This window comes from Cyprinodon tularosa, unplaced genomic scaffold, assembly GCF_016077235.1.
Source record: "Cyprinodon tularosa strain WSP-4 unplaced genomic scaffold, ASM1607723v1 ctg123, whole genome shotgun sequence".
Classification (NCBI taxonomy): domain Eukaryota; kingdom Metazoa; phylum Chordata; class Actinopteri; order Cyprinodontiformes; family Cyprinodontidae; genus Cyprinodon; species Cyprinodon tularosa.
Window position 1 is genome coordinate 885,082 of NW_024038037.1, and position 20,302 is coordinate 905,383.

The following is a 20,302-nucleotide window of genomic DNA, read 5'->3' on the forward strand; positions in this document are numbered from 1 at the left end:
GGGATTGACGGCGCAAATTGATCACAATAATTAAAATAGCCTGCGCTTTGTAAAGTGAAAAAAGTCGTAACATGCAACTTTTGTAAAAACAAATAAACATGGCACGGAAGCACCACTGTTATGACGCAGCACCTGAAAAGAAAACATGTTGGAGCCTTCAATGGCAGTGAAGATAGCTCATCAGCAGGATGAGTAACCATGTTTTTTTCATTTTAAAGTGGGGAAACGTAAGTTAGTTTCTCAGGTAGCTCATCTGATGCTTTCCTTACCGTGTTAGTAGGTTACAGACAGTGATAAGGTTGGCTACTTATTTTACTTTTAATTTCATTTGAATTAGCTTAAGCAGCGTTTATATTTACTTTATAAATAAATTAATTTGCAAATTATGAGGGCAAGGCTTTTAAAGTTTAAATCTTCTCGCAAAGATAAAGTAAAGAAGATCCTGCAATTTATGGAAGTAAAGCAGAATAAAATCCAGCAAGATCAGTAATATGTCAATTAATTATATGCCACATTCCCATGGAAATAGTATCTGTCTTTGGAGGATGTGTTTTTTTTACCACCCCTAGTTCTCTCATTGTATTTTCCAAATACAATTTATAATTTGAATCACAGGGCTATTTTTATCTCTATGGTTCAGTATTTTCTCAAGTAGCAACTTTAACTGCTATACTTTCCTGTCTTAAAAGGCAGAACTCTATTAGTCTAAAAAAAACCTCATTTGTTGAAATGGGGGGGCCTATTGTTTGAACCCCTTAGGGGCTTTAACAAACAAAAATGTCTGTCTCTTTTTGCGCTTTATGAAACAAAGTACTCTATATTTTGTGGATGTACAGCTACATTTCTCATGTAAGTTTGCGTAGTTTTAAAACAAACATTTATTTTTCATATTGCACCAGGACAGTTAATGAGCAACCTGTACTTGTGTGCTTGTTTGTTCTGAATAAAATGTTTATTTTGGAATAAAGAGGTTAATATAAAAAAAATATTTTGTGTCCGATTCATCGATTAATCGAAAAAATAATCGGCCGATTCATTGATTTTTAAAATAATCGTTAGTTGCAGCCCTAGTAAAAACAAAATTGTGTAAAACAAAAAGGCAGCAGATTATTTGGGATCTCTCTGAAATAATTTACATAAATTCAAATACAAAAGATATTCATACCATAGGTGTCCACACAGGTAACTGGTCCAGCTGTCATAGATGGGTTGCTGACTGAACCAACAGCATTTTTGGCCATCACCCTGAACTCGTACGTTTCATTCTGGGTAAGTCCAGTCACAGTGAAATGTGTGTCTGTGATATTGGTGAGGTGAGCTTTGAACCACTTCGGACTAACACCCTCTCTTTTCTCAATCATGTAAGCAGTAATAGGGGATCCACCATCATAGTTGGGCTTCTCCCAGGCAAGGCTGATAGTGGTTTTGGTGATGTCACTGATTCTGAGGTTAATCGGTGGTTCTACAGAAATAAACAGGAATTAAATTAACATGGTTTTTTTCATAGAAGTTGAAAAGATTTGATTTCTGTAAACCTTTGCAATTACTTCTTTAGTACTACTCACCACAGGCATCTATTGCCAGCACAGCATCTGAAGACTTGCTGAAAGCACTAAGACCAGCCGCATTTTCTGCTGCCACCTTAAACTCATAAATGAGTCCAGCATTAACATTAGTGACCTTATAATGTGTGGCACGGATTACAGTTTTGTTAACTCTCTGCCACATGATGCTGTTTCTATCTTTCATCTGGAGATGGTAACCAAACACATGGCTTCCTCCATCTGACTTGGGCTCCTTCCAGGCTAATGCAATGCTCTCCCTGGTTACCGCAGTAATCTCGGGAGTTGATGGCACATCTGGAACAGCTGAAAGATAAACAGCAGTGTTAAAAGTTTTTATATTTTATTATCAAAACGGAGATTTAAAGTCACACATTAGAAAATGGAAAATAAATAAAACCCTTACTGTATGGAAGGTTCACTGTGACTACTGGAGAGTCAATATGTTCGCTTATTCCATATTTGTTTTCAGCCCTGATTCTGAACTGGTACTCCAGGCCAGTGGTAAGTTTCAGAATCTTTATAGTGCAACGGGCCACAGCAGAAGACACATCAATCCAGTTTGCTGTAGTTGTTTCTCTCTTCTGGATGATATAGTTTGTGATTGGGCTACCACCATCATATGCTGGTGGGAACCACCTGAGGCCTACACTGTCTTCTGTGACATCAAACAGTTCCACAGGTCCAAGTGGGACACTAGGGCGATCTAGAACCACAATATTGACAAAGGACTTGGTGGTTCCACTCGAGTTGGAGGCAGTTATATCATAGCGTCCTGTGTCTCCTGCAACGCTTTCACGCAGGATGATTTTGATGCTGTCAGGAGTGACTTCAGAGTTGAACCTCATTGTTGACTTGAGCACTACATTATCCTTGGAAAGAGTGACTTTGGGCAGGGGTTGGCCAGTCAGAGGAATTTCACACTTGAGAGTGGAGCCAGCTCGGACGTACACTGTGTTGTGGGGGAAGTCCTTCATAATGACTTCGGGAGATTCTACAGAAACACAAAGATCAAAGTTTTATCACATCATTAGGTTTTTGACCCAATTGTCAATAGAAGACAAGTCAACCAAAAAAAAACAAAAATTTTTCTTGGTTGAAATAGTGACTTGAAAAATGTTCATAATTTCAAACGTACCAAGCTGATCTTTGACCATGACAGGGGTGAACATTTCCTTAACATCGCTAAATCCGGCATGGTTCTCAGCTTTGACTCTGAAGAAGTACTCTGATTTCTCCCTTAGGCCAGACACTGTAAAGTGGGTAAACTTGGTTACACCACATTTAACCCACTTCTCCTGACCCTTTTCCAGTGCTTCAACCAGATATCCAGTAATTCTGCTGCCTCCATCATGTTCAGGTTTAGCCCACGCCAATGACACGCTCTCCTTAGAGACATCAGTTACTCCAAGCTTTGGTGGGGGGCTTGGCTTTTCTGGAAAAAGATGACAATATATGCTTCATTGACAAATCTGTTTTTTTTTTCATTTGTATAACTATACAAATATAACTTAGAATGTATCTGTGTAAATGTAAATACCTGTAATCTTGGTTCCCTCTTTGGTCTCAGCAGAAACACCAACACCATAGTCATTCTCCCCTGTCACTCTAAAGTAGTAAACTTCTCCCTCCTTTAGGTTTGACACCTTGTATGTCAGCCTGTGGCATGTGTCAGTCAACCTAGTCCAGCCTTTCTTGCTTGCCTCTCGGAAATCAACAAGATAGTTCTTAACTGGACCTCCTCCTTCATTCTCTGGGGTGTCCCAAGTCACAACAGCAGATGTTTTAGTCACTTCTTTGACTCCCACAAATGCAGGAGGTCCAGGTGAGTCAAGCACTCTAACGTTGAGTGTAAGTGAGGAGGTTCCAGCAATGCTAGACAAGGTAACAGTGTATTTTCCAGAGTCATCACGTGTTGCCTTCTCCAAAGTAATTGAGGTGAAGGTGTCTGTGGTGTCGATAACAGCACGTACTCTAAGGTCAACATCAGGCTTTGTCCAGGTAACAGCAGGAATGGGCTTGCCTCTGAAGGGTACTGTCATGGTAAATGAGCTTCCATCTTTCACAACAAGAGTCTTCCTCATCTCATTACTTATTTCAAAGACTGGCTCTTCTTCTTTTTCTTTAGCAGTCTGTTTATCTGACTCCGGACTAGGCTCACTTGCTCCAATTTTGTTGATGGATCTAACAACAAATACATATTCAGCCCCAGGAGTCAGCCCTACAACTGTAAACTCTGTATTTTTGGTGTTCTGAACTCCAATGAACCATTCATCATCTAATGACTTTCTGTATTCCACTCTGTAACCAGTCACAGGTGCTCCACCATCAAATAGCGGCTTATTCCATGCCAATGTAATTGTTGTCTTTGTTGAGTCGATGATCTTGGGCTTAGCTGGAGGTGAGGGCAGAAATTGTGGGTCTTCAGCCTTGGTGAGCGGGCATGGGGTGCTTGGAGCACTAAGTCCTGCGGCATTTTCTGCAAACACCCTGTACTCATATTCACTTCCTTCACGAAGGTTGGAGGCTTTGACTCTGAGGTCGTAGACAGGTTTCTTGTTGACACCGCACCAGCGGAGGCCAGTCTTCTCACGCTTTTCAATTACATAGCCAGAGATACTGCTGCCACCATCAGAAACTGGTCTTTCCCAACAGATTGTCATGGCCTCACTAGTAACTGAGGTGACCTGGACATTAGTGGGGGCTGCAGGTACAGTAAACGGATCTATAGCTCTAACTGGCTCACTCTCTAGGGCCTCACCATCTCCATATTTGTTAACTCCTCTGACCCTGAGAATGTACTCATTTCCTTTGAGCAGCTTGGTAACCTTGCAGGTAGTTGCCTTCATGTCACCATAAACAAGGGTCCAAGCAAGGCGACTTGTCTCACGTTTCTCCACAATATAGTGCATTATTTCAGCTCCACCATTCTCCTGAGGTGGACCCCATGTTATGGTGCATTTCTCTGCTGTAACATTTGAAACTGCCAAAGGTCCAGAAGCTGGTCCAGGCCTATCCAGAACCTTACAGTTGACAGCTACAGATCTGGTTCCAGCTACATTGTGCAAAGTCAAAACATACTGTCCAGAGTCCCTCCTGATAGCATCCCTGACAATCAGAGTGGTTGTGAAGTTGGTGGAGCTTACTTCACACCTGGCCTTGGCCTCAATGTCTTTTCCATCCTTGGACCATGAGACCACTGGGATTGGACGTCCTGTAATTTCAGCATCAATTCTGATTATTTCTCCAGCCTTAATGACAACTAACTGCCTGAATTTATCCGCCAAGTCAATGGCTGGGGCCTCTACATCATCTTTGATGGTGACAGGACCAGTGCATTCTGAAGGCGAACTCAGCATATCTGCGGAATTCTTTGCAATAACATGGAAATCATACTGTGAATCTTCTGTAAGACCTGTGACATCAAAGTAAGTCTCCTGTAGATTGGCGAAGTTACACTTAAGCCAGCGACCATTGGGAAGCTCTTTGCGCTCTACAATGTATCCAACAATTTTCACTCCACCGTCATATTCAGGTGGATCCCAGAACAGAGAAACCGAGTTCCTGGTAATATTTGTGACTTTAAGGTTATGTGGTGATTCACATGGGTCCCTGGCTGCAACTGGTTCACTAGGTTTAGTACATGGACCAATACCAGCAATATTCTCAGCATATACTCTATACTGATAAAACAGACCTTCCTCAGTGCCAGTCATCTTAAATTGGTTTTCAGTCAGCAGACCTCTATTGACTTTGGCCCACAAAATGCTGCTTTGGTCTTTGCATTCAATATGATAACCAATGACAGGGCTTCCACCATCACTGGCTGGTCTGCCCCATACCACAAGCATGCCAGTCTTGGTGGCATGGGCCACATGAAGATTGGTTGGAGGACCAGGAGGCTCAAATGGATATTGTGCAACAACAGGAGCAGAATCAATTGCGTGACTCTTGCCATAACGGTTCTCAGCTGCAATGCGGAACTGGTACTCTGTGCCCTGATTGAGACGGGAAACTTTAATTGATGTCCTGGCTACTGTAGCTGAAACAATTTGCCATGTTGTTGAGGTAGTGTCTCTCTTCTCCACAACATAGTTATTAATCTGGCAGCCACCATCATAGGTTGGAGCATCCCAGGACAGAGAGATGAAGTCAGCACTCACTTCATCTACCCTAATGTTACTGGGGGGGCCAGGCTTATCCAAAATTATTACTGAAATTTCAGCTGTTTTTGTACCGATTGAATTAGTCAGAGTGATCTCATATTTTCCAGTATCCTCTTTGGTGGAATCTTTGATGATGATCTTGGATGAGGTCTTTGAATTGAGAACATTTACCCTAGTAGTCTGCTTGAGCACATGGCCATCTTTCTTCCAGGACACCTCAGGCTGAGGTCTGCCTTTCAAAGGAACATCAATCTTTAAATCATCTCCTGCTTTCACACTGTATGTATGGAAAAGCAAATTGATGGTTGGCTCCATTGTTATGTCTTTAACCACCACAGGGGCAGCCAAAGGCTTGGGATCACTCCTACCCTTGTCATTCACAGCAATTACTCTGAAGGAATATTCCTCTCCAGTAGAGAGTCCATCAATTGTAGCTTCTAGTGCTTTGGCTTCACTGCACACTGTCCATTTTTCATCTCCTTTGGGCTGCATTTCAACAATATAGCTTGTGATTTTGCTGCCTCCATCATTATCAGGTTTCTCCCATGAAAGTGTGACAGTATGGCGAGTTACATCAAACACAGCAATTTTTCCAGGGGGTAAAGGTGCTTCTGAAACCTTGACTTGATCTGTGGTAGCTGGCAGCCCAACTCCCAGTTCATTAACAGCCAACACACGGAAGAAGTATCTACCTCCCTCCTGCAGGTCAGAAATAATGTAAGAGTTCCGAACACAGTTGGTGCTAACACTGGTGAAAGCCATTCGCTTCTGCTCTCTCTTCTCCACAATATAGTGAGATATCTTAGCACCACCATCAATAAGAGGAGGCTCCCAGGAAAGAGAGACAGAATGTCTCTTTACATCCTTAACCTGTAGGTTTGTTGGGGCGCTGGGAGAGTCCAGGACTCTAACATTGATAAAGGCTGACTTAGAGCCACTAAGGTTCTCAAGCGTTAGCACATATTTGCCAGTGTCAAACCTGTCAACATTCTCAATCACAAGCATTGTATAAGAACTTGTGACTTCAATTTGGGCACGCTCATTTAGAGTGCCATCAGCCTTTGACCATTTGACTTCAGGCTCAGGCTTTCCTCTGATAGTCACAAAGAGGCGCAGGGTTGCGCTGGCACGGACATTGACCATCTTTCTCAGATCAGCATCTAATTCAATTTCAGGGGCCTGTAGCTTCTCAGCAGCAATCACAGACCCTGGCAGGTCCACATGATCGCCTACTCCCTCACAGTTTATTGCGCATAGGCGGAAATTATATTCTCCATTTTCCTTCAATTTCTTTACAGTGTAGTGAGTGTCTTGCACACCAGTAGGAGGTGTGCAAACAATCCATTCATCGTCTAATGCCTCCTTCATTTCAACTACATAACCTGTAACCTGTGCTCCACCATCATAGATGGGTCTAGACCACGAAAGGGAGACTGTAGTGCTAGAATGGTCAGTGACCTTGGGGTTATTTGGAGGTCCTGGTGGATAAATGGCATCGCATGCTTTGATATATTCTGTTGGTGCACTAGGCTTTCCAACACCAGCAGCATTTTCAGCTGAGACCCTGAATTCATAGGAATGACCCTCTGTAAGACCAGTGCACCTAAATCTTAAGTCAGTCAGTCTCTTCTTGTTACACTTGGTCCATCTGATCCCATCCTTATCACGTTTTTCAAGTACATATCCTTCAATCTCAGCTCCCCCATTGTTCTCTGGCCGCTCCCAAGTAAGCACAATGGAATCCCTTGTAATAGCACTGGGTTCAGGAGTAGAGGGCGCACTGGGAGTGGTGAATGGATTACGAGCAACCACAGGCTCAGATTCTAAAGGTTCGCCAACTCCATATTTATTCACAGCAGTAACTCTGAAGATGTATTCATTTCCAGGTAGCAGTTTTGTTATTTTGTAGCTGATCGCCTGAATCTTTGGCTCAACCATGGTCCATGACAAACGACTTGTCTCTCTCTTTTCAATAATATAGTGAGAAATGCTAGCTCCACCATCATGTAAGGGATGGTTCCAGTGCAGATAACATTTTTCAGCTGTCACTCCTTTGACCTCCAATGGTCCATCTGGAGGGCCAGGTCTGTCCAAAACCTTTACGTTGACTGGGATCATTTTGACGCCACCTACATTAACAAGCTTAAGAACAAAGTGCCCCCCATCAACTCTTATGCAGTCTTTAACTGTCAGGATAGTGCGGGTAAGTGTGGTCTTGATTTCCATTCTGGGAGTGGTCTTATCAATTTCCTTCCCTTCCTTTAACCATGTGACCTCAGGTAGAGGCTTACCAGTGTAGTCGGCATCAATGATAAATGTCTCACTGGCATGGACAACAGTCAGATCTTTGAATTTGGAATCCATTGTGGCATCTGGAGCCTCTATTTCATCTTTGGCTGTTATTTCCCCTGTGCTTTCAGATGGGGAACTAGAAATTCCGGCAGCATTCCTTGCAATGACTCTAAATTCATAAACACAGTCTTCTGTAAGACCAGTCAGAGTGTACTGGGTGTCAATAATGTTGGTGAAGCTTGCCTTCATCCAGCGCATATCTGGGTGCTTCCTTCTCTCAATTAAATACCCAGTGATTGCACTGCCTCCATCATACTGGGGTCTGGTCCACTGAAGTGTGACACGATTTCTGGTGATTTCAATTGCCTCAGGCGTGCCTGGTGGGTCACATGGGTCCCTGGCTACTGTGCTGTCTGAGACCTTGCTAGCTGGGCTGAGACCAGCAATGTTTTCAGCATAAACTCTAAATTCATACTCTATACCTTCTTCCAATTCTGTAGTTTTAAATCGTGTATCTGGTATTAGAAGCTTGTTAAGTTTAGCCCATAAAAGGCTGTTCTTCTCTTTTCTCTCCAGGTGATACCCTAAAATTGGGCTACCCCCATCACTGGTGGGTGGTTTCCATTCAACGACCATACTATCCTTAGTTGCATGTGTAATATCTGGTTTTCCAGGGGCAGCAGGCTCACTGAATGGATATTTGGCAACTACAGCGGGAGAGACAATAGCTGAACTCTTTCCATATCTATTCTCGGCAGAGACTCTAAATTGATATTCAGTTCCAGTCTTTAAATTTGTGACTTTGATAGTTGTCCTGGCAATTGTAGCAGACACAATCTGCCACGCTGTAGTAGTGGTGTCTCTCTTCTCTACAATGTAGTTGTTGATCTGACAGCCTCCAGTATAGACTGGGGGTTCCCAAGACAGCATTACAAAATTAGAGCTGACTTCCTCTATCTTTATTGGGCCTGTAGGAGGTCCTGGTTTGTCAAGAATTATAACAGTAATCTCCTCTGTAGCTGTTCCAATGCTACTGGTGGCTGTAACAGCATATTTCCCAGCATCCTCTCTATTAGCATCTTTGATGACCAACTTAGTAGATGATGGTGTGTTTGACACATTTATTCTGGTTGTCTCCTTTAGAGTTTGCCCTTCCTTCTTCCATTCAACCTTTGGAATGGGGCGTCCAAGCACTGAGATCTCAATTTTCAGATCCTCGCCTTGTTGCAAACTGTAAGTATTGAATCTCATTTTGAATCTGGGCTCAGCGGTAACATCCTTAGCAGTTACTGGTGCAGCCAGAGGCCGGGGGTCACTCTTGCCCTTGTCATTGAATGCTGATACTCTAAAAAGGTACTCATGTCCTGCACTGAGGCCTGTGACCGTTCCCTCACAAGTTTTGGTTGTGGCAGCCACAACCCATTCTTCTGAGCCTACAGGCATCATCTCAATGTAGTATCCAATGATCCTGCTGCCTCCATCATGGACTGGCTTTTCCCAGGAGAGTGAGGCTGAGGTTTTTGTGACTTCAGTCAAATTAACTTTTCCCACTGATAAAGGTGGCTCAGATGCTTTAACAGGTTCTGTTGTTTCAATTGCCTGTCCAACACCAAATTCATTCTCTGCTAAGACTCTAAAGTAATAAATTGTTCCTTCAGTTAGGCCTGTGATACGATAACTTGTCTTTGTACATTTATTGTCCACATTTGAGTACACTTTTCTGGTTGACTCACGCTTTTCAACCAAGTAATTCTTTATTCTTGCACCACCATCAATAATTGGGGGTTCCCAGGTCAAAGTGACACTCTCCCTCTTTATGTCTTTTACAATTAGATTTAATGGAGCCCCTGGTGTGTCCAAAACTTTGACAGAAACAAAAGCTGATTTGCTTCCAGCACTGTTTTCTACATTAAGGATGTATTTTCCAGCATCATATTTATCGCAAATGTCAATGGAGAGCTGTGTGTAATCGTCACCGGTCTCAATCTGTACTTTACTTGGCAGTTCCCCATCCTCTTTGGCCCAACTTATTTCAGGAGAGGGACGACCCTTAAAAGGAATGCAGATTCTCATTGAGCCTCCAGCGCGAACAACTATTCCCTTCCTGAGCTCTGAATCTAAACTCATTTCTGGAGGATCGATTTTATCCACAGGGATAACGACTCCTTGAATTTCTGTGGGCTCACCAACACCAATTTTATTTATCGCACAGACACGCACTTTGTATTCTTGGTGCTCTATCAAACTTTTGATGGTAAATTTAGTAGCATGTACTCCTGTAGGTGGTGTGCATATAGTCCACTCCTCCTCCTCTGCCTTGGTAATTTCAACGGCATATCCTTGGATTTCACAACCACCATCATATATAGGTCTGTGCCAAGCTAAGCTGATGGAGTCTTTTGTTGTGTCAACAACATGGGCATTGGTGGGAATGCCTGGTTCGAAAGTAGGGTCACAGGCTTTAAGGTAGGGTGTAGGTGGACTTGACTGGCCCACTCCAGCTGCATTCTCAGCAGATACCTTGAACTCATATTCATGGTCCTCAGTGAGTCCTGTTACTCTAAAACGCAAGTCTGTCACTCTGCGTTTGTTGCACTTGGTCCACCTTACTCCAGCTCTGTCTCTCTTTTCAATAATATAACCAACAATTTCACTTCCTCCTGTAGACTCTGGACGGTTCCAACAGACAGTCATTGAATCCCTTGTAATGTTAGTGATCTCTAGTTCACAAGGTGCACCAGGAGGAACAAATGGATTTCTCATGACAACTGGCTCTGATTCCAGAGGCTCACCTACCCCGTACTTGTTGACAGCCATGACTCTAAAGATGTACTCATTGCCTTTCAGTAGTTTTGTTACCTTGAACATTGTAGCTCCACAATCACTAGAGACCACAGTCCATGCCAAGCGACTAGTTTCTCGCTTTTGAATGACATAGTGAGAAATGCTGGCTCCTCCGTCATGCCTGGGTGGCAGCCATGATAGTGAGCATTTCTCCTCAGTAACATTACTGACTGTGAGGGGACCCTCTGATGGGCCTGGTCTATCCAGTACCTTCACAGTGAACGGAACTGTCTGAGTTCCAGCAACATTTGTTAGAACCAACGTGTACTGTCCACCATCCACTCTAATAGCATCCTTTACTACAAGTAATGCGTTAAAATCGGAGTTCTTTATTTCAGCTCTTGCAGAGTTTTCAACTTCAACACTTCCCTTGAACCACTGAGCTGTTGGAATGGGTTTTCCTTCCACACTAGCCTCCAGAGTGAAAGTCTCTCCAGCATTGATGACAATAGTTTGATTGTACTTAGAATCAGTCTCACACTTTGGTGGCTCAACTTCATCCTTAGCTGTTATGGATCCTGTCGTCTCAGAGGGCTTGCTAACAGCACCAGCGGCATTCCTTGCAATCACTCTAAAGTCATATTTACTGCCCTCTGTCAGGCCAGTAACTATGAATTCATTTTCAATAATGTTTGCAAAGCTTGCCTTCATCCATTTTCCCTCTGGAAGGTCTCGCTTCTCTACTGCATAGCCAGTTACAAGGCTTCCACCATCATACTGTGGGGGTGTCCATCTGAGCTTCACTGAATGTCGGGTTACAATAACAGCTTGAGGACGGCCAGGAGGATCACATGGATCACGAGCTACATAAACCTCAGAAACTTTGCTGCACTTGCCAATGCCAACTATATTCTCAGCATATACTCTGTACTCATACTCGATGCCTTCCTCAAGAGGGGTAGACTTGAATTTACAATCTTGAATGAGCATTTTGTTGATCTTTGTCCACAAGATACTATTCTTCTCTTTCCTCTCCAAATGATAGCCCAAAATAGCACTGCCTCCATCAGATGGTGGTTTATGCCACTCAACCACCATATAATCTCTAGTGTATGAAGAAACATATGGTGTTCCTGGTGGCCCAGGCTCCTGGAAGGGATACTGTGCTAAAACAGGCTCGGAATCAATTGCATAACTCTTTCCATATCTGTTTTCAGCAAAAATTCTAAACTGGTATTCAGCACCTGTCTTTAGATTTGCTACCTTTAAAGTTGTTCTAGCCACAGTGGCAGAAACAACAACCCAATTAGTTGTAGTTGTATCTCTTTTTTCCACAATATAGTTGGACACTGGACAGCCACCTGTGTAGGTAGGGGGTTCCCAATTAAGAGTGACACTCTCGGCACTGATATCCTCAATCTTGACCGGACCTGTTGGTGGTCCAGGTTTGTCAAGGGTGATAACCTCAATCGTGGCATCCTTGGAACCCAAGGCATTGGTAATATTGATACTGTACATACCACCATCATCTCTGGTGGCATCCTTAATGGTTAGAGTAGTATGATGTGCTGAGTCACTTACATTTACTCTGGTAGTCTGCTTAAGTGCTACTCCATCCTTGGTCCAAGTGATAGTTGGTTTTGGATGACCAGCAAATGGAACCTCTATCTTGAGATCATTCCCCACCTGAACGCTGTAGGAACTTGATTTAGGTCTTACAGAGGGCTCTATGATAAGGTCCTTTGCTACAACTGTATGAGCCAGTTGTCGTGGGTCACTTTTACCTTTTTCATTTACAGCAACAACTCTGAACTGATATTCCTCTCCCTTCATAAGGTTGCTTACTACTGTCTCCAGGCCTTTCACACTGGCACACACAGTCCAGTCCTCACTATCTTTGGGAGCCATTTCAATGTCATAATGGCTGATTCTACTACCACCGTCATATTCAGATTTCTCCCACTTTAGAGTAACTGTGCTGCGAGTCACATCAAGAACACTAACCTTACCAGGTGGTTGAGGCTTCTCAGATATTTTGATTGGATCCATAGTTTTAGCTTGGAGACCAACACCATATTCATTCTCAGCTAAGACTCTAAAGAAGAAGATTCCACCCTCTGGAAGAGGCTCAACTTTCCATGACATCTTGTTACACGTTGTGATAGTAGTGTAAACTTTCCTTGTGCTTTCACGCTTCTCAACAATGTAATGCTTAATCTTTGAGCCACCATCCAGAAGTGGAGGCTCCCATGAGAGTGTGACAGAGTTCCTAGTAATCTCTTTAACAGTTAAGTTAGTTGGTGGACTAGGAGAGTCCAAGACTCTGACACTGATGAACACTGACTTGACTCCACTAGCATTTTCTGCAGTCAGTGTGTACTTGCCACTATCAAATCGGTCAACATTTTCAATGGTCAGAGAGGCATAGCTTCCCGTGTTGTCAATTTGGGCTGTCTCTTTAATCTCCCCATCAACCTTGCCCCATTTCAACTCAGGAGCAGGCCGTCCTCTCACAGGAACAAACAATCTCAGAGTGCAAGCTGATCTGATGTTGATCATTTTTCTCATTTCAGCATCTAATTCAAGATCAGGAGCCTCAAGTTTCTCTTCAAGTAGGATTTTACCCGGCACGTCAGCATGTTCTCCAACACCAATTTTGTTGATTGCACAAACCCGGAACTGATATTCATGTTTCTCCAGAAGCTTTTTCACTGTAAATTTTGTCTCTGTTATTCCAGAGGGAGGAGTACAAATAAACCACTCATCAGCTGCTACATTGTATGCTTCAACAATATAAGCCTTAATCTCGCTTCCACCGTCATATATGGGCTTGCCCCATGTAAGAGACACAGTTGACCTAGAGGTATCTACTACCTTAGGGTTGTTGGGTGGCCCTGGTTTAAAGACAGGATCCAGTGCTTTATAGTAGATTGTTGGTGAGCTAGGTGTGCCAACTCCAGCAGCATTCTCAGCAGCTACTCTGAATTCATAGCTATGGTTTTCTATGAGTCCTGTTACTCTAAACCGTAATTCGGTCACATTTCGCTTGTTGCATCTAGTCCATCTAACACCATCCTTATCACGTTTCTCAATTACATACCCCTGAATGGAACTGCCACCATCATTACTTGGCCTCTCCCAGGTAACAACCATTGAGTCCTTAGTAATTGAAGAAACATCTACCTCAGTTGGTGGGCTTGGTGTGACAAATGGATTTTTTGCAATCATTGCCTCAGATTCCAAAGGCTCACCAACACCGTACTTATTGACAGGAATAACTCTGAAGACGTATTCATTACCAGGAAGAAGTTTGGTGATTTTTAGATTTAGAGTCTGAACTTTTTGTTCAACTACAGTCCATACCAGTCTGCTGGTTTCCCTTCTCTCAACAATGTAATGGGAGACATCACTACCCCCATCATGCAAGGGAGGTTTCCAAGAAATTGAGCATTTCTCATTGGTGACACCATAGATAGAAATAGGGCCCTCAGGAGGACCTGGCCTATCCAAGACCTTGACCATAATGGTAATAGTTTTTTCTCCACCAACATTCTTCACAAGCAATGTGTACTGACCGCTATCAACACGAATAGCTTCCTTAACAATTAAACAAGCTGAAAAATTTGTATTGCGGATTTCTAAACGAGCTGCTTCTGCAATCTCACTGCCCTCTTTCAGCCAATGTACATTTGGTACAGGTTTACCATAAATAGCAGCTTCAAGTGTAAATGTCTCTCCAGCATTTACAACCACAACCTGGGAGTACTTTGCTTCCAAGTCAATTTTGGGTGGTTCAATCTCATCCTTGGCAGTGATGGATCCAGTAGAATCTGATGGCTGGCTAAAGACACCGGCTGCATTTTTAGCAATAACGCGGAACTCATAAGTCTGATCCTCAGTAAGTCCTGTGACAACAAATTCAGTCTCAATTACGTTTGCAAAACTGGCCTTCATCCAACGACCATTTGCCTCCTTTTTCTCAACAACATAACCAGTGATTTTGATGCCTCCATCAAATTCAGGTTTGGTCCATCTCAGTGTCACTTGGTTTCTAGTTACAATGACAGCCTCTGGTTTTCCAGGTCTGTCACAAGGATCCCTGGCCACTTGCATCTCGCTCACCTTACTAGGTTTGCTAAGGCCAACAATATTCTCAGCATATACTCTAAACTCATATTCAATGCCTTCTTCAAGACCAACCACTTTAAATCTTGTGTCTGGGATTAGCTGCTTGTTCTGTTTCACCCAGAGAATGCTGTTTCGCTCTTTAAGTTCCAAGTGGTATCCCAGTATTTTGCTTCCACCGTCTTTGCTGGGTTTCTCCCAGACAACAGTCATGGTCTCCTTGGTGGCTGACTGGACAACAACAGAATGCGGTGCACTGGGTATTTCAAACGGATACTGTGCAACAATGCTTTCAGAAAGGAGGAATGATGACTTTCCATATCTATTTTCTGCAGCAATTCTAAACTGATACTCTGAACCAGTCTTCAGACGAGCTGCCTTGATAGTTGTTCTAGCTACTGTAGCAGACACAATTTGCCAGTTTGTTGTTGATGTGTCTCTCTTCTCTACAATATAATTATTTATTGAGCAACCCCCATCATATTGTGGTGGATTCCAAGACAAGACTACACTGTCTGATGTGACCTCATCCAGCTTGATCGGACCAATTGGAGGACCGGGCTTATCTAAGACGACAACACTTATATCTGTTGCAGCCTCCCCAGCGGTGTTGTTTAGTTTTATGGTATACATACCAACATCATCTCTACAAGCATCTTTAATGATGAGAAGAAGGTTTTTGTCTGTGGCTTCAGTATTAACTCGTGTTGTTTCTTTGAGAATCACACCATCCTTAAGCCAAGTTATTGTAGCCTTAGGACAGGCTACATAAGGTACATCTATCTTCAGGTCATCTCCTGCGAGCGCACTAAAAGTGCTAAAAAGCAGTTTAAAGGCTGGTGGGATAACTAGATCTTTAGCCACCACGGGCACATTGAGAGGTCGGGGATCACTAACGCCCTTTTCGTTGAAAGCTGATATTCTGAACATGTACTCCTCTCCATGTGTAAGTCCAGTCACCTGAGCCTCATTGGTTTTTACTACCATCACTTGGGTCCATTTCTCACTTCCTTTAGTTTGCATCTCAACATTATAGCCTGTTATTCTGCTACCACCATCATGATCTGGTTTTTCCCAAGTCAGTGTGATACTGGTTCCAGTAACTTCACGGAGAGATACTTTGCCTGGTGGTAAAGGCTTTTCTGATGCCTTAATTGGTTCTAGAGTTTCAACTGGTAGACCAATACCAAACTCATTTTCAGCCAGTATTCTGAAGAAATACAATTTTCCTTCTTCCAGGTCTCCCACTTTCCAACTAGACTTATGACAGCTGGCACATACAGTCGAGTAGGCTTTCCTATGAGACTCCCGCTTTTCCACAATGTAGCTGCGGATTCTAGAGCCTCCATCAATGATTGGTGCATCCCAGACGAGGGAAACGGAGTCTCTTGTAACTTCCTTAACAATGAGATTTTGAGGTGGTCCAGGAGTGTCTAGTACTCTTACATTGACAAATGCTGTTTTACTTCCAGAGGCGTTCTCCACTGTCACCAAGTATTTACCCCCATCAAACCTGTCAACGTTTTCTATCTGAAGGGTTGTGAATGATGGGGTGATTTCAATATTTGCCTTATCTAGGGATTCACCATGCTCTCTTGACCATTTAACTTCAGGGGCTGGTCTTCCCTTAATAGGGACAAAAAGTCTGAGTGTGCTACATGCTCTTATGGAAACTACTTTACGTAGCTCTGCTCCAAGTTCAATTTCAGGAGGAATTAATCTGTCTTCTGCCTTAGGGACCCCAGGAACAGCAGCAGGCTCTCCTACTCCTTCACTATTTGTAGCACAGATATTAATTTTATAGTCCTGGTTTTCTTTCAGATTAGTGATAGTAAAGGATGTGGCTGTCCATCCCTTCTTGGGAGTGTGGATTGTCCATTCATCCTCCTCAGGCAGGCAGGTCTCCACGATATAACCAGTAATTTCAGAACCACCATCATACACAGGTTTATTCCAGGTGACTGTAATGGAAGACTTTGAGGTGTCTAGTACTCGTGGGTTTCCGGGAGGCCCAGGCTGGAAGATGGTATCAACAGCTTTGTAGAATGGACTGGAAGGGCTAGGCTGGCTGAGGCCAGCATTATTTTCAGCAAAAACTCTAAATTCATATTCATGACCTGGTGTGAGACCGGAGACTTTGAATCGTAAGTCAGTTACAGTCCTCTTGTTACATTTGACCCAGCGTAGGCCTGTCTTATCCCTTCTTTCAATTACATAGGTATTAATTCGACTGCCTCCGTCATGTTCAGGACGCTCCCAGCAGACAACCATGGAGTCTTTGGTAATAGTTGTGACCTCAGGCTGTGTTGGTGGGTCACTGGGGCCGTATGGGTTGACACAATTAACAGGTTCTGTTTCAAGGGGTTCACCTACACCATACTTGTTGACAGCCATGACTCTGAAAATGTACTCATTACCTTTAAGAAGCTTTGTGACCTTAAACCTGTTTGCTTGAAGATCTGTTGCGACATTAGTCCAAGCCAACCTGCTGGTCTCACGCCTCTGTATGATAAAATACTCAATCTTAGCACCGCCATCATGTGTTGGATGCAGCCAGTTAAGCACACATTTCTCTGCAGCAATATCTGTAACTGTAAGGGAATCTGGAGGTCCAGGTCTGTCTAGTACTTTCACATTGAAAGTGAACTTAGCAAAACCACCAGGATTGCTTGCAGTCAGGGTAAAAGCACCACCATCTCTTCTTAGGGAATCTTTGTTGATTAGAGTTGTGTGGAAGTCAGATGTCTTTATCTCTATTTTGGCTGTGTCCTCCAGCTCTTTTCCTTCCTTTGTCCATACTAAAGAAGGAATTGGTCTGCCAGTGACATTGGCTTCAAGTCTAAATGGCTCTCCTGCCATTACAACAACATTACTGCTGTATGATGCATCAACATCAAGCCTGGGCTCTTCAATGTCATCTCTGCATGTAATGGCTTCTGATGGTTGAGAAGGAGCACTGATAGCACCAGCTGAGTTTCGAGCAAACACACGGAATTCATATGTTGCATCTTCAGTCAAACCACTGACTGTAAACATGGTTTCCAGAATGTTGTTGAAATTTGCTTTGAGCCAGCGGCCATTAGGCAACTCTTTCCTCTCCACTGTGTATCCTGTGATGGAAAATCCTCCATCACCTTCTGGTTTGGTCCAAGATAATGTCACCTCATGTCTAGTAATATTTAATGCCACAGGTCTGCCTGGTGGATCAACTGGGTCCAAAGCATACATAGGTTCACAGGCCTTGCTAGGTTTGCTCAGACCAGCCATGTTTTCAGCAATAACACGATATTCATATGCAATGCCATCAACAAGGCCTGTTGATTTAAATATGTTTCCAACAACAAGAGCTTTGTTGATCCTCTGCCACAGAATGCTGTTTTTCTCTTTTCTATCAATGTGATAGCCAAGAATAGGACTGCCCCCATCAGAGGATGGCTCGTTCCAACTAACAGTCATTGAATCCTTGTTGAATGATGTGACCACAGGAATACCGGGCTGGCTGGGCACATCAAATGGATAAGCAGCCAACACTGGTTCAGAGAGAAGACATGGTCCAATGCCATATCTGTTCTGAGCCTTGATGCGGAACTGATACTGGGTTCCAGTATTAAGTCGTGCTGCTTTGAATGTGGTGCGAATAACAGTAGCTGCCAACTCCACCCATGAGGTGCCTGTAGTCTCCCGCATTTCAACAATGTAATTATTGATAGGAACACCGCCATCATTCTCAGGGGGTTCCCAGGACATGATGACATAATCACATGAGACCTCATCCAGCTTGACAGGACCAGTGGGTGGACCTGGAATATCGTGGACCAGGACTGTGATAGTTTCTGTCAATGTTCCAAGCATATTCTTCCCAGTCATTGAATACTGGCCTTGATCAGTTCTTTTGATCTCACTGATGTTAAGGATGGTTGATGTTGCTGTGGTTTCAATGTTGATTCTTTGGGTTTCTTTGAGCACTATGTCTCCCTTCTTCCATGAGACAACTGGCCTGGGTTTTCCCAACACGGGAATCTCCACCTTAACACGATCCCCTGCTTTGGCAATTACAGTTTTCTGGTAGACTCCTCTCAGGTCAAAAGATGGAGCAGATGTTTGCTCTTTAATCAGAGCTGGTCGGCTCTCGCGAGGATCACTCCTGCCTGATGCATTGACAGCCATTACGCGGAAGGTGTATTCAGCACCCTCAACAAGATCGGTCACAGTATAATCAAGAGCTTTGATGGTGGTTATGTGGACCCATTGATCAGTGTCTTTCTTTTGAGCCTCAATTACATATCCAGTAATCAAGCTGCCGCCATCATGAAGAGGCTTGGTCCATGCAAGGCTAGCACTGTCAGCGGTCATATCAGTAACATACAAGTTATCCGGTGGAGAGGGGGCCTGTGACACCCTTATAGGCTCAGCTGTTTCAGCGGGCTCACCTACACCAAGGTCATTTTCAGCAGAGACACGGAAGTAGTAATAAGCACCCTCAACAAGGTCTTCAAATTTAAAGGAACACTTTTGCCATGTGGTGCTAAGGACTGTGTAAGCCTTTTTCGTGGCATCTCTCTTTTCAATGATGTAGTTATGAATCTTGGACCCTCCATCAATAATGGGAATTTCCCATTGGAGAGTTATGCTGTTTTTAGTGATCTCTCTTGGTTTTAGGTTGACTGGGGGTCCAGGAGTGTCAAGAACTCTCACGTTGATAAAGCCTGTCTTCTTGCCAGCGACGTTCTCTAAAGAAAGATGATATTTCCCAGCATCGTATCTAGTGCAGTCAGGAATAACAAGTAGTGTGTAGGACTCTGTGGTATCAATGTGTGCACGTGCTTTCAGGTTGGTGTTTTCTTTGCTCCAAGTGACTTCAGGAACAGGGCGGCCCTTGATGGGAACAAATAGACGGATGGAAGCACGGCATCTAACGACAAGAGTTTTCCTAAGTTCAGCATCCAGCTCAAAGTCTGGTACGGTTTCCTGATCAACCAGTTCAGTTACTTTTTCAACCTCTGCAGGTTCACCTACTCCCTCAGAGTTTACAGCACAAACTCTGAAGTGGTATTTTCCTCCTTTTTGAAGTTTACCAATAATATATTCAGTAGTTTTAACTGGGTACTGTGTCTCTGTCTCCCAATCATCATGACCCTCTTTTTTATATTCAACGATGTACCCATCAACTTCAAGACCACCATCATAATGAGGGCGACCCCATGCGAAGTATGCTGTCGTTTTTGTAGTGTCTGTAATCCTAGGGTTTGATGGAGGACCGGGTGGATCTAAAAAAAAAATCCCATAACAACACCACAGTAAATCAGTATCATTTACAAAATTACACATTAGTAAAAGATTTCACATATGCTTTAAGCTAATTCTTTGAATACA

At 43.4% G+C, this 20,302-nt stretch overlaps 1 protein-coding gene across 1 annotated transcript in view; it reads right to left on the reverse strand.

Moving 5' to 3' along the window:
* The window catches only part of LOC119777371 (titin-like), a 214,274-nt gene that overhangs the window by 27,214 nt on the left and 166,758 nt on the right, over positions 1-20,302 (reverse strand). The window contains exons 210-214 of the mRNA XM_038276228.1: positions 3,103-20,196; positions 2,701-2,997; positions 1,969-2,556; positions 1,566-1,868; positions 1,166-1,462 (exon numbers count right to left, since the gene is read on the reverse strand). Of these exons, the coding sequence (XP_038132156.1) occupies positions 1,166-1,462; positions 1,566-1,868; positions 1,969-2,556; positions 2,701-2,997; positions 3,103-20,196 (18,579 nt within the window). The remainder of the gene's footprint in view (positions 1-1,165; positions 1,463-1,565; positions 1,869-1,968; positions 2,557-2,700; positions 2,998-3,102; positions 20,197-20,302) is intronic.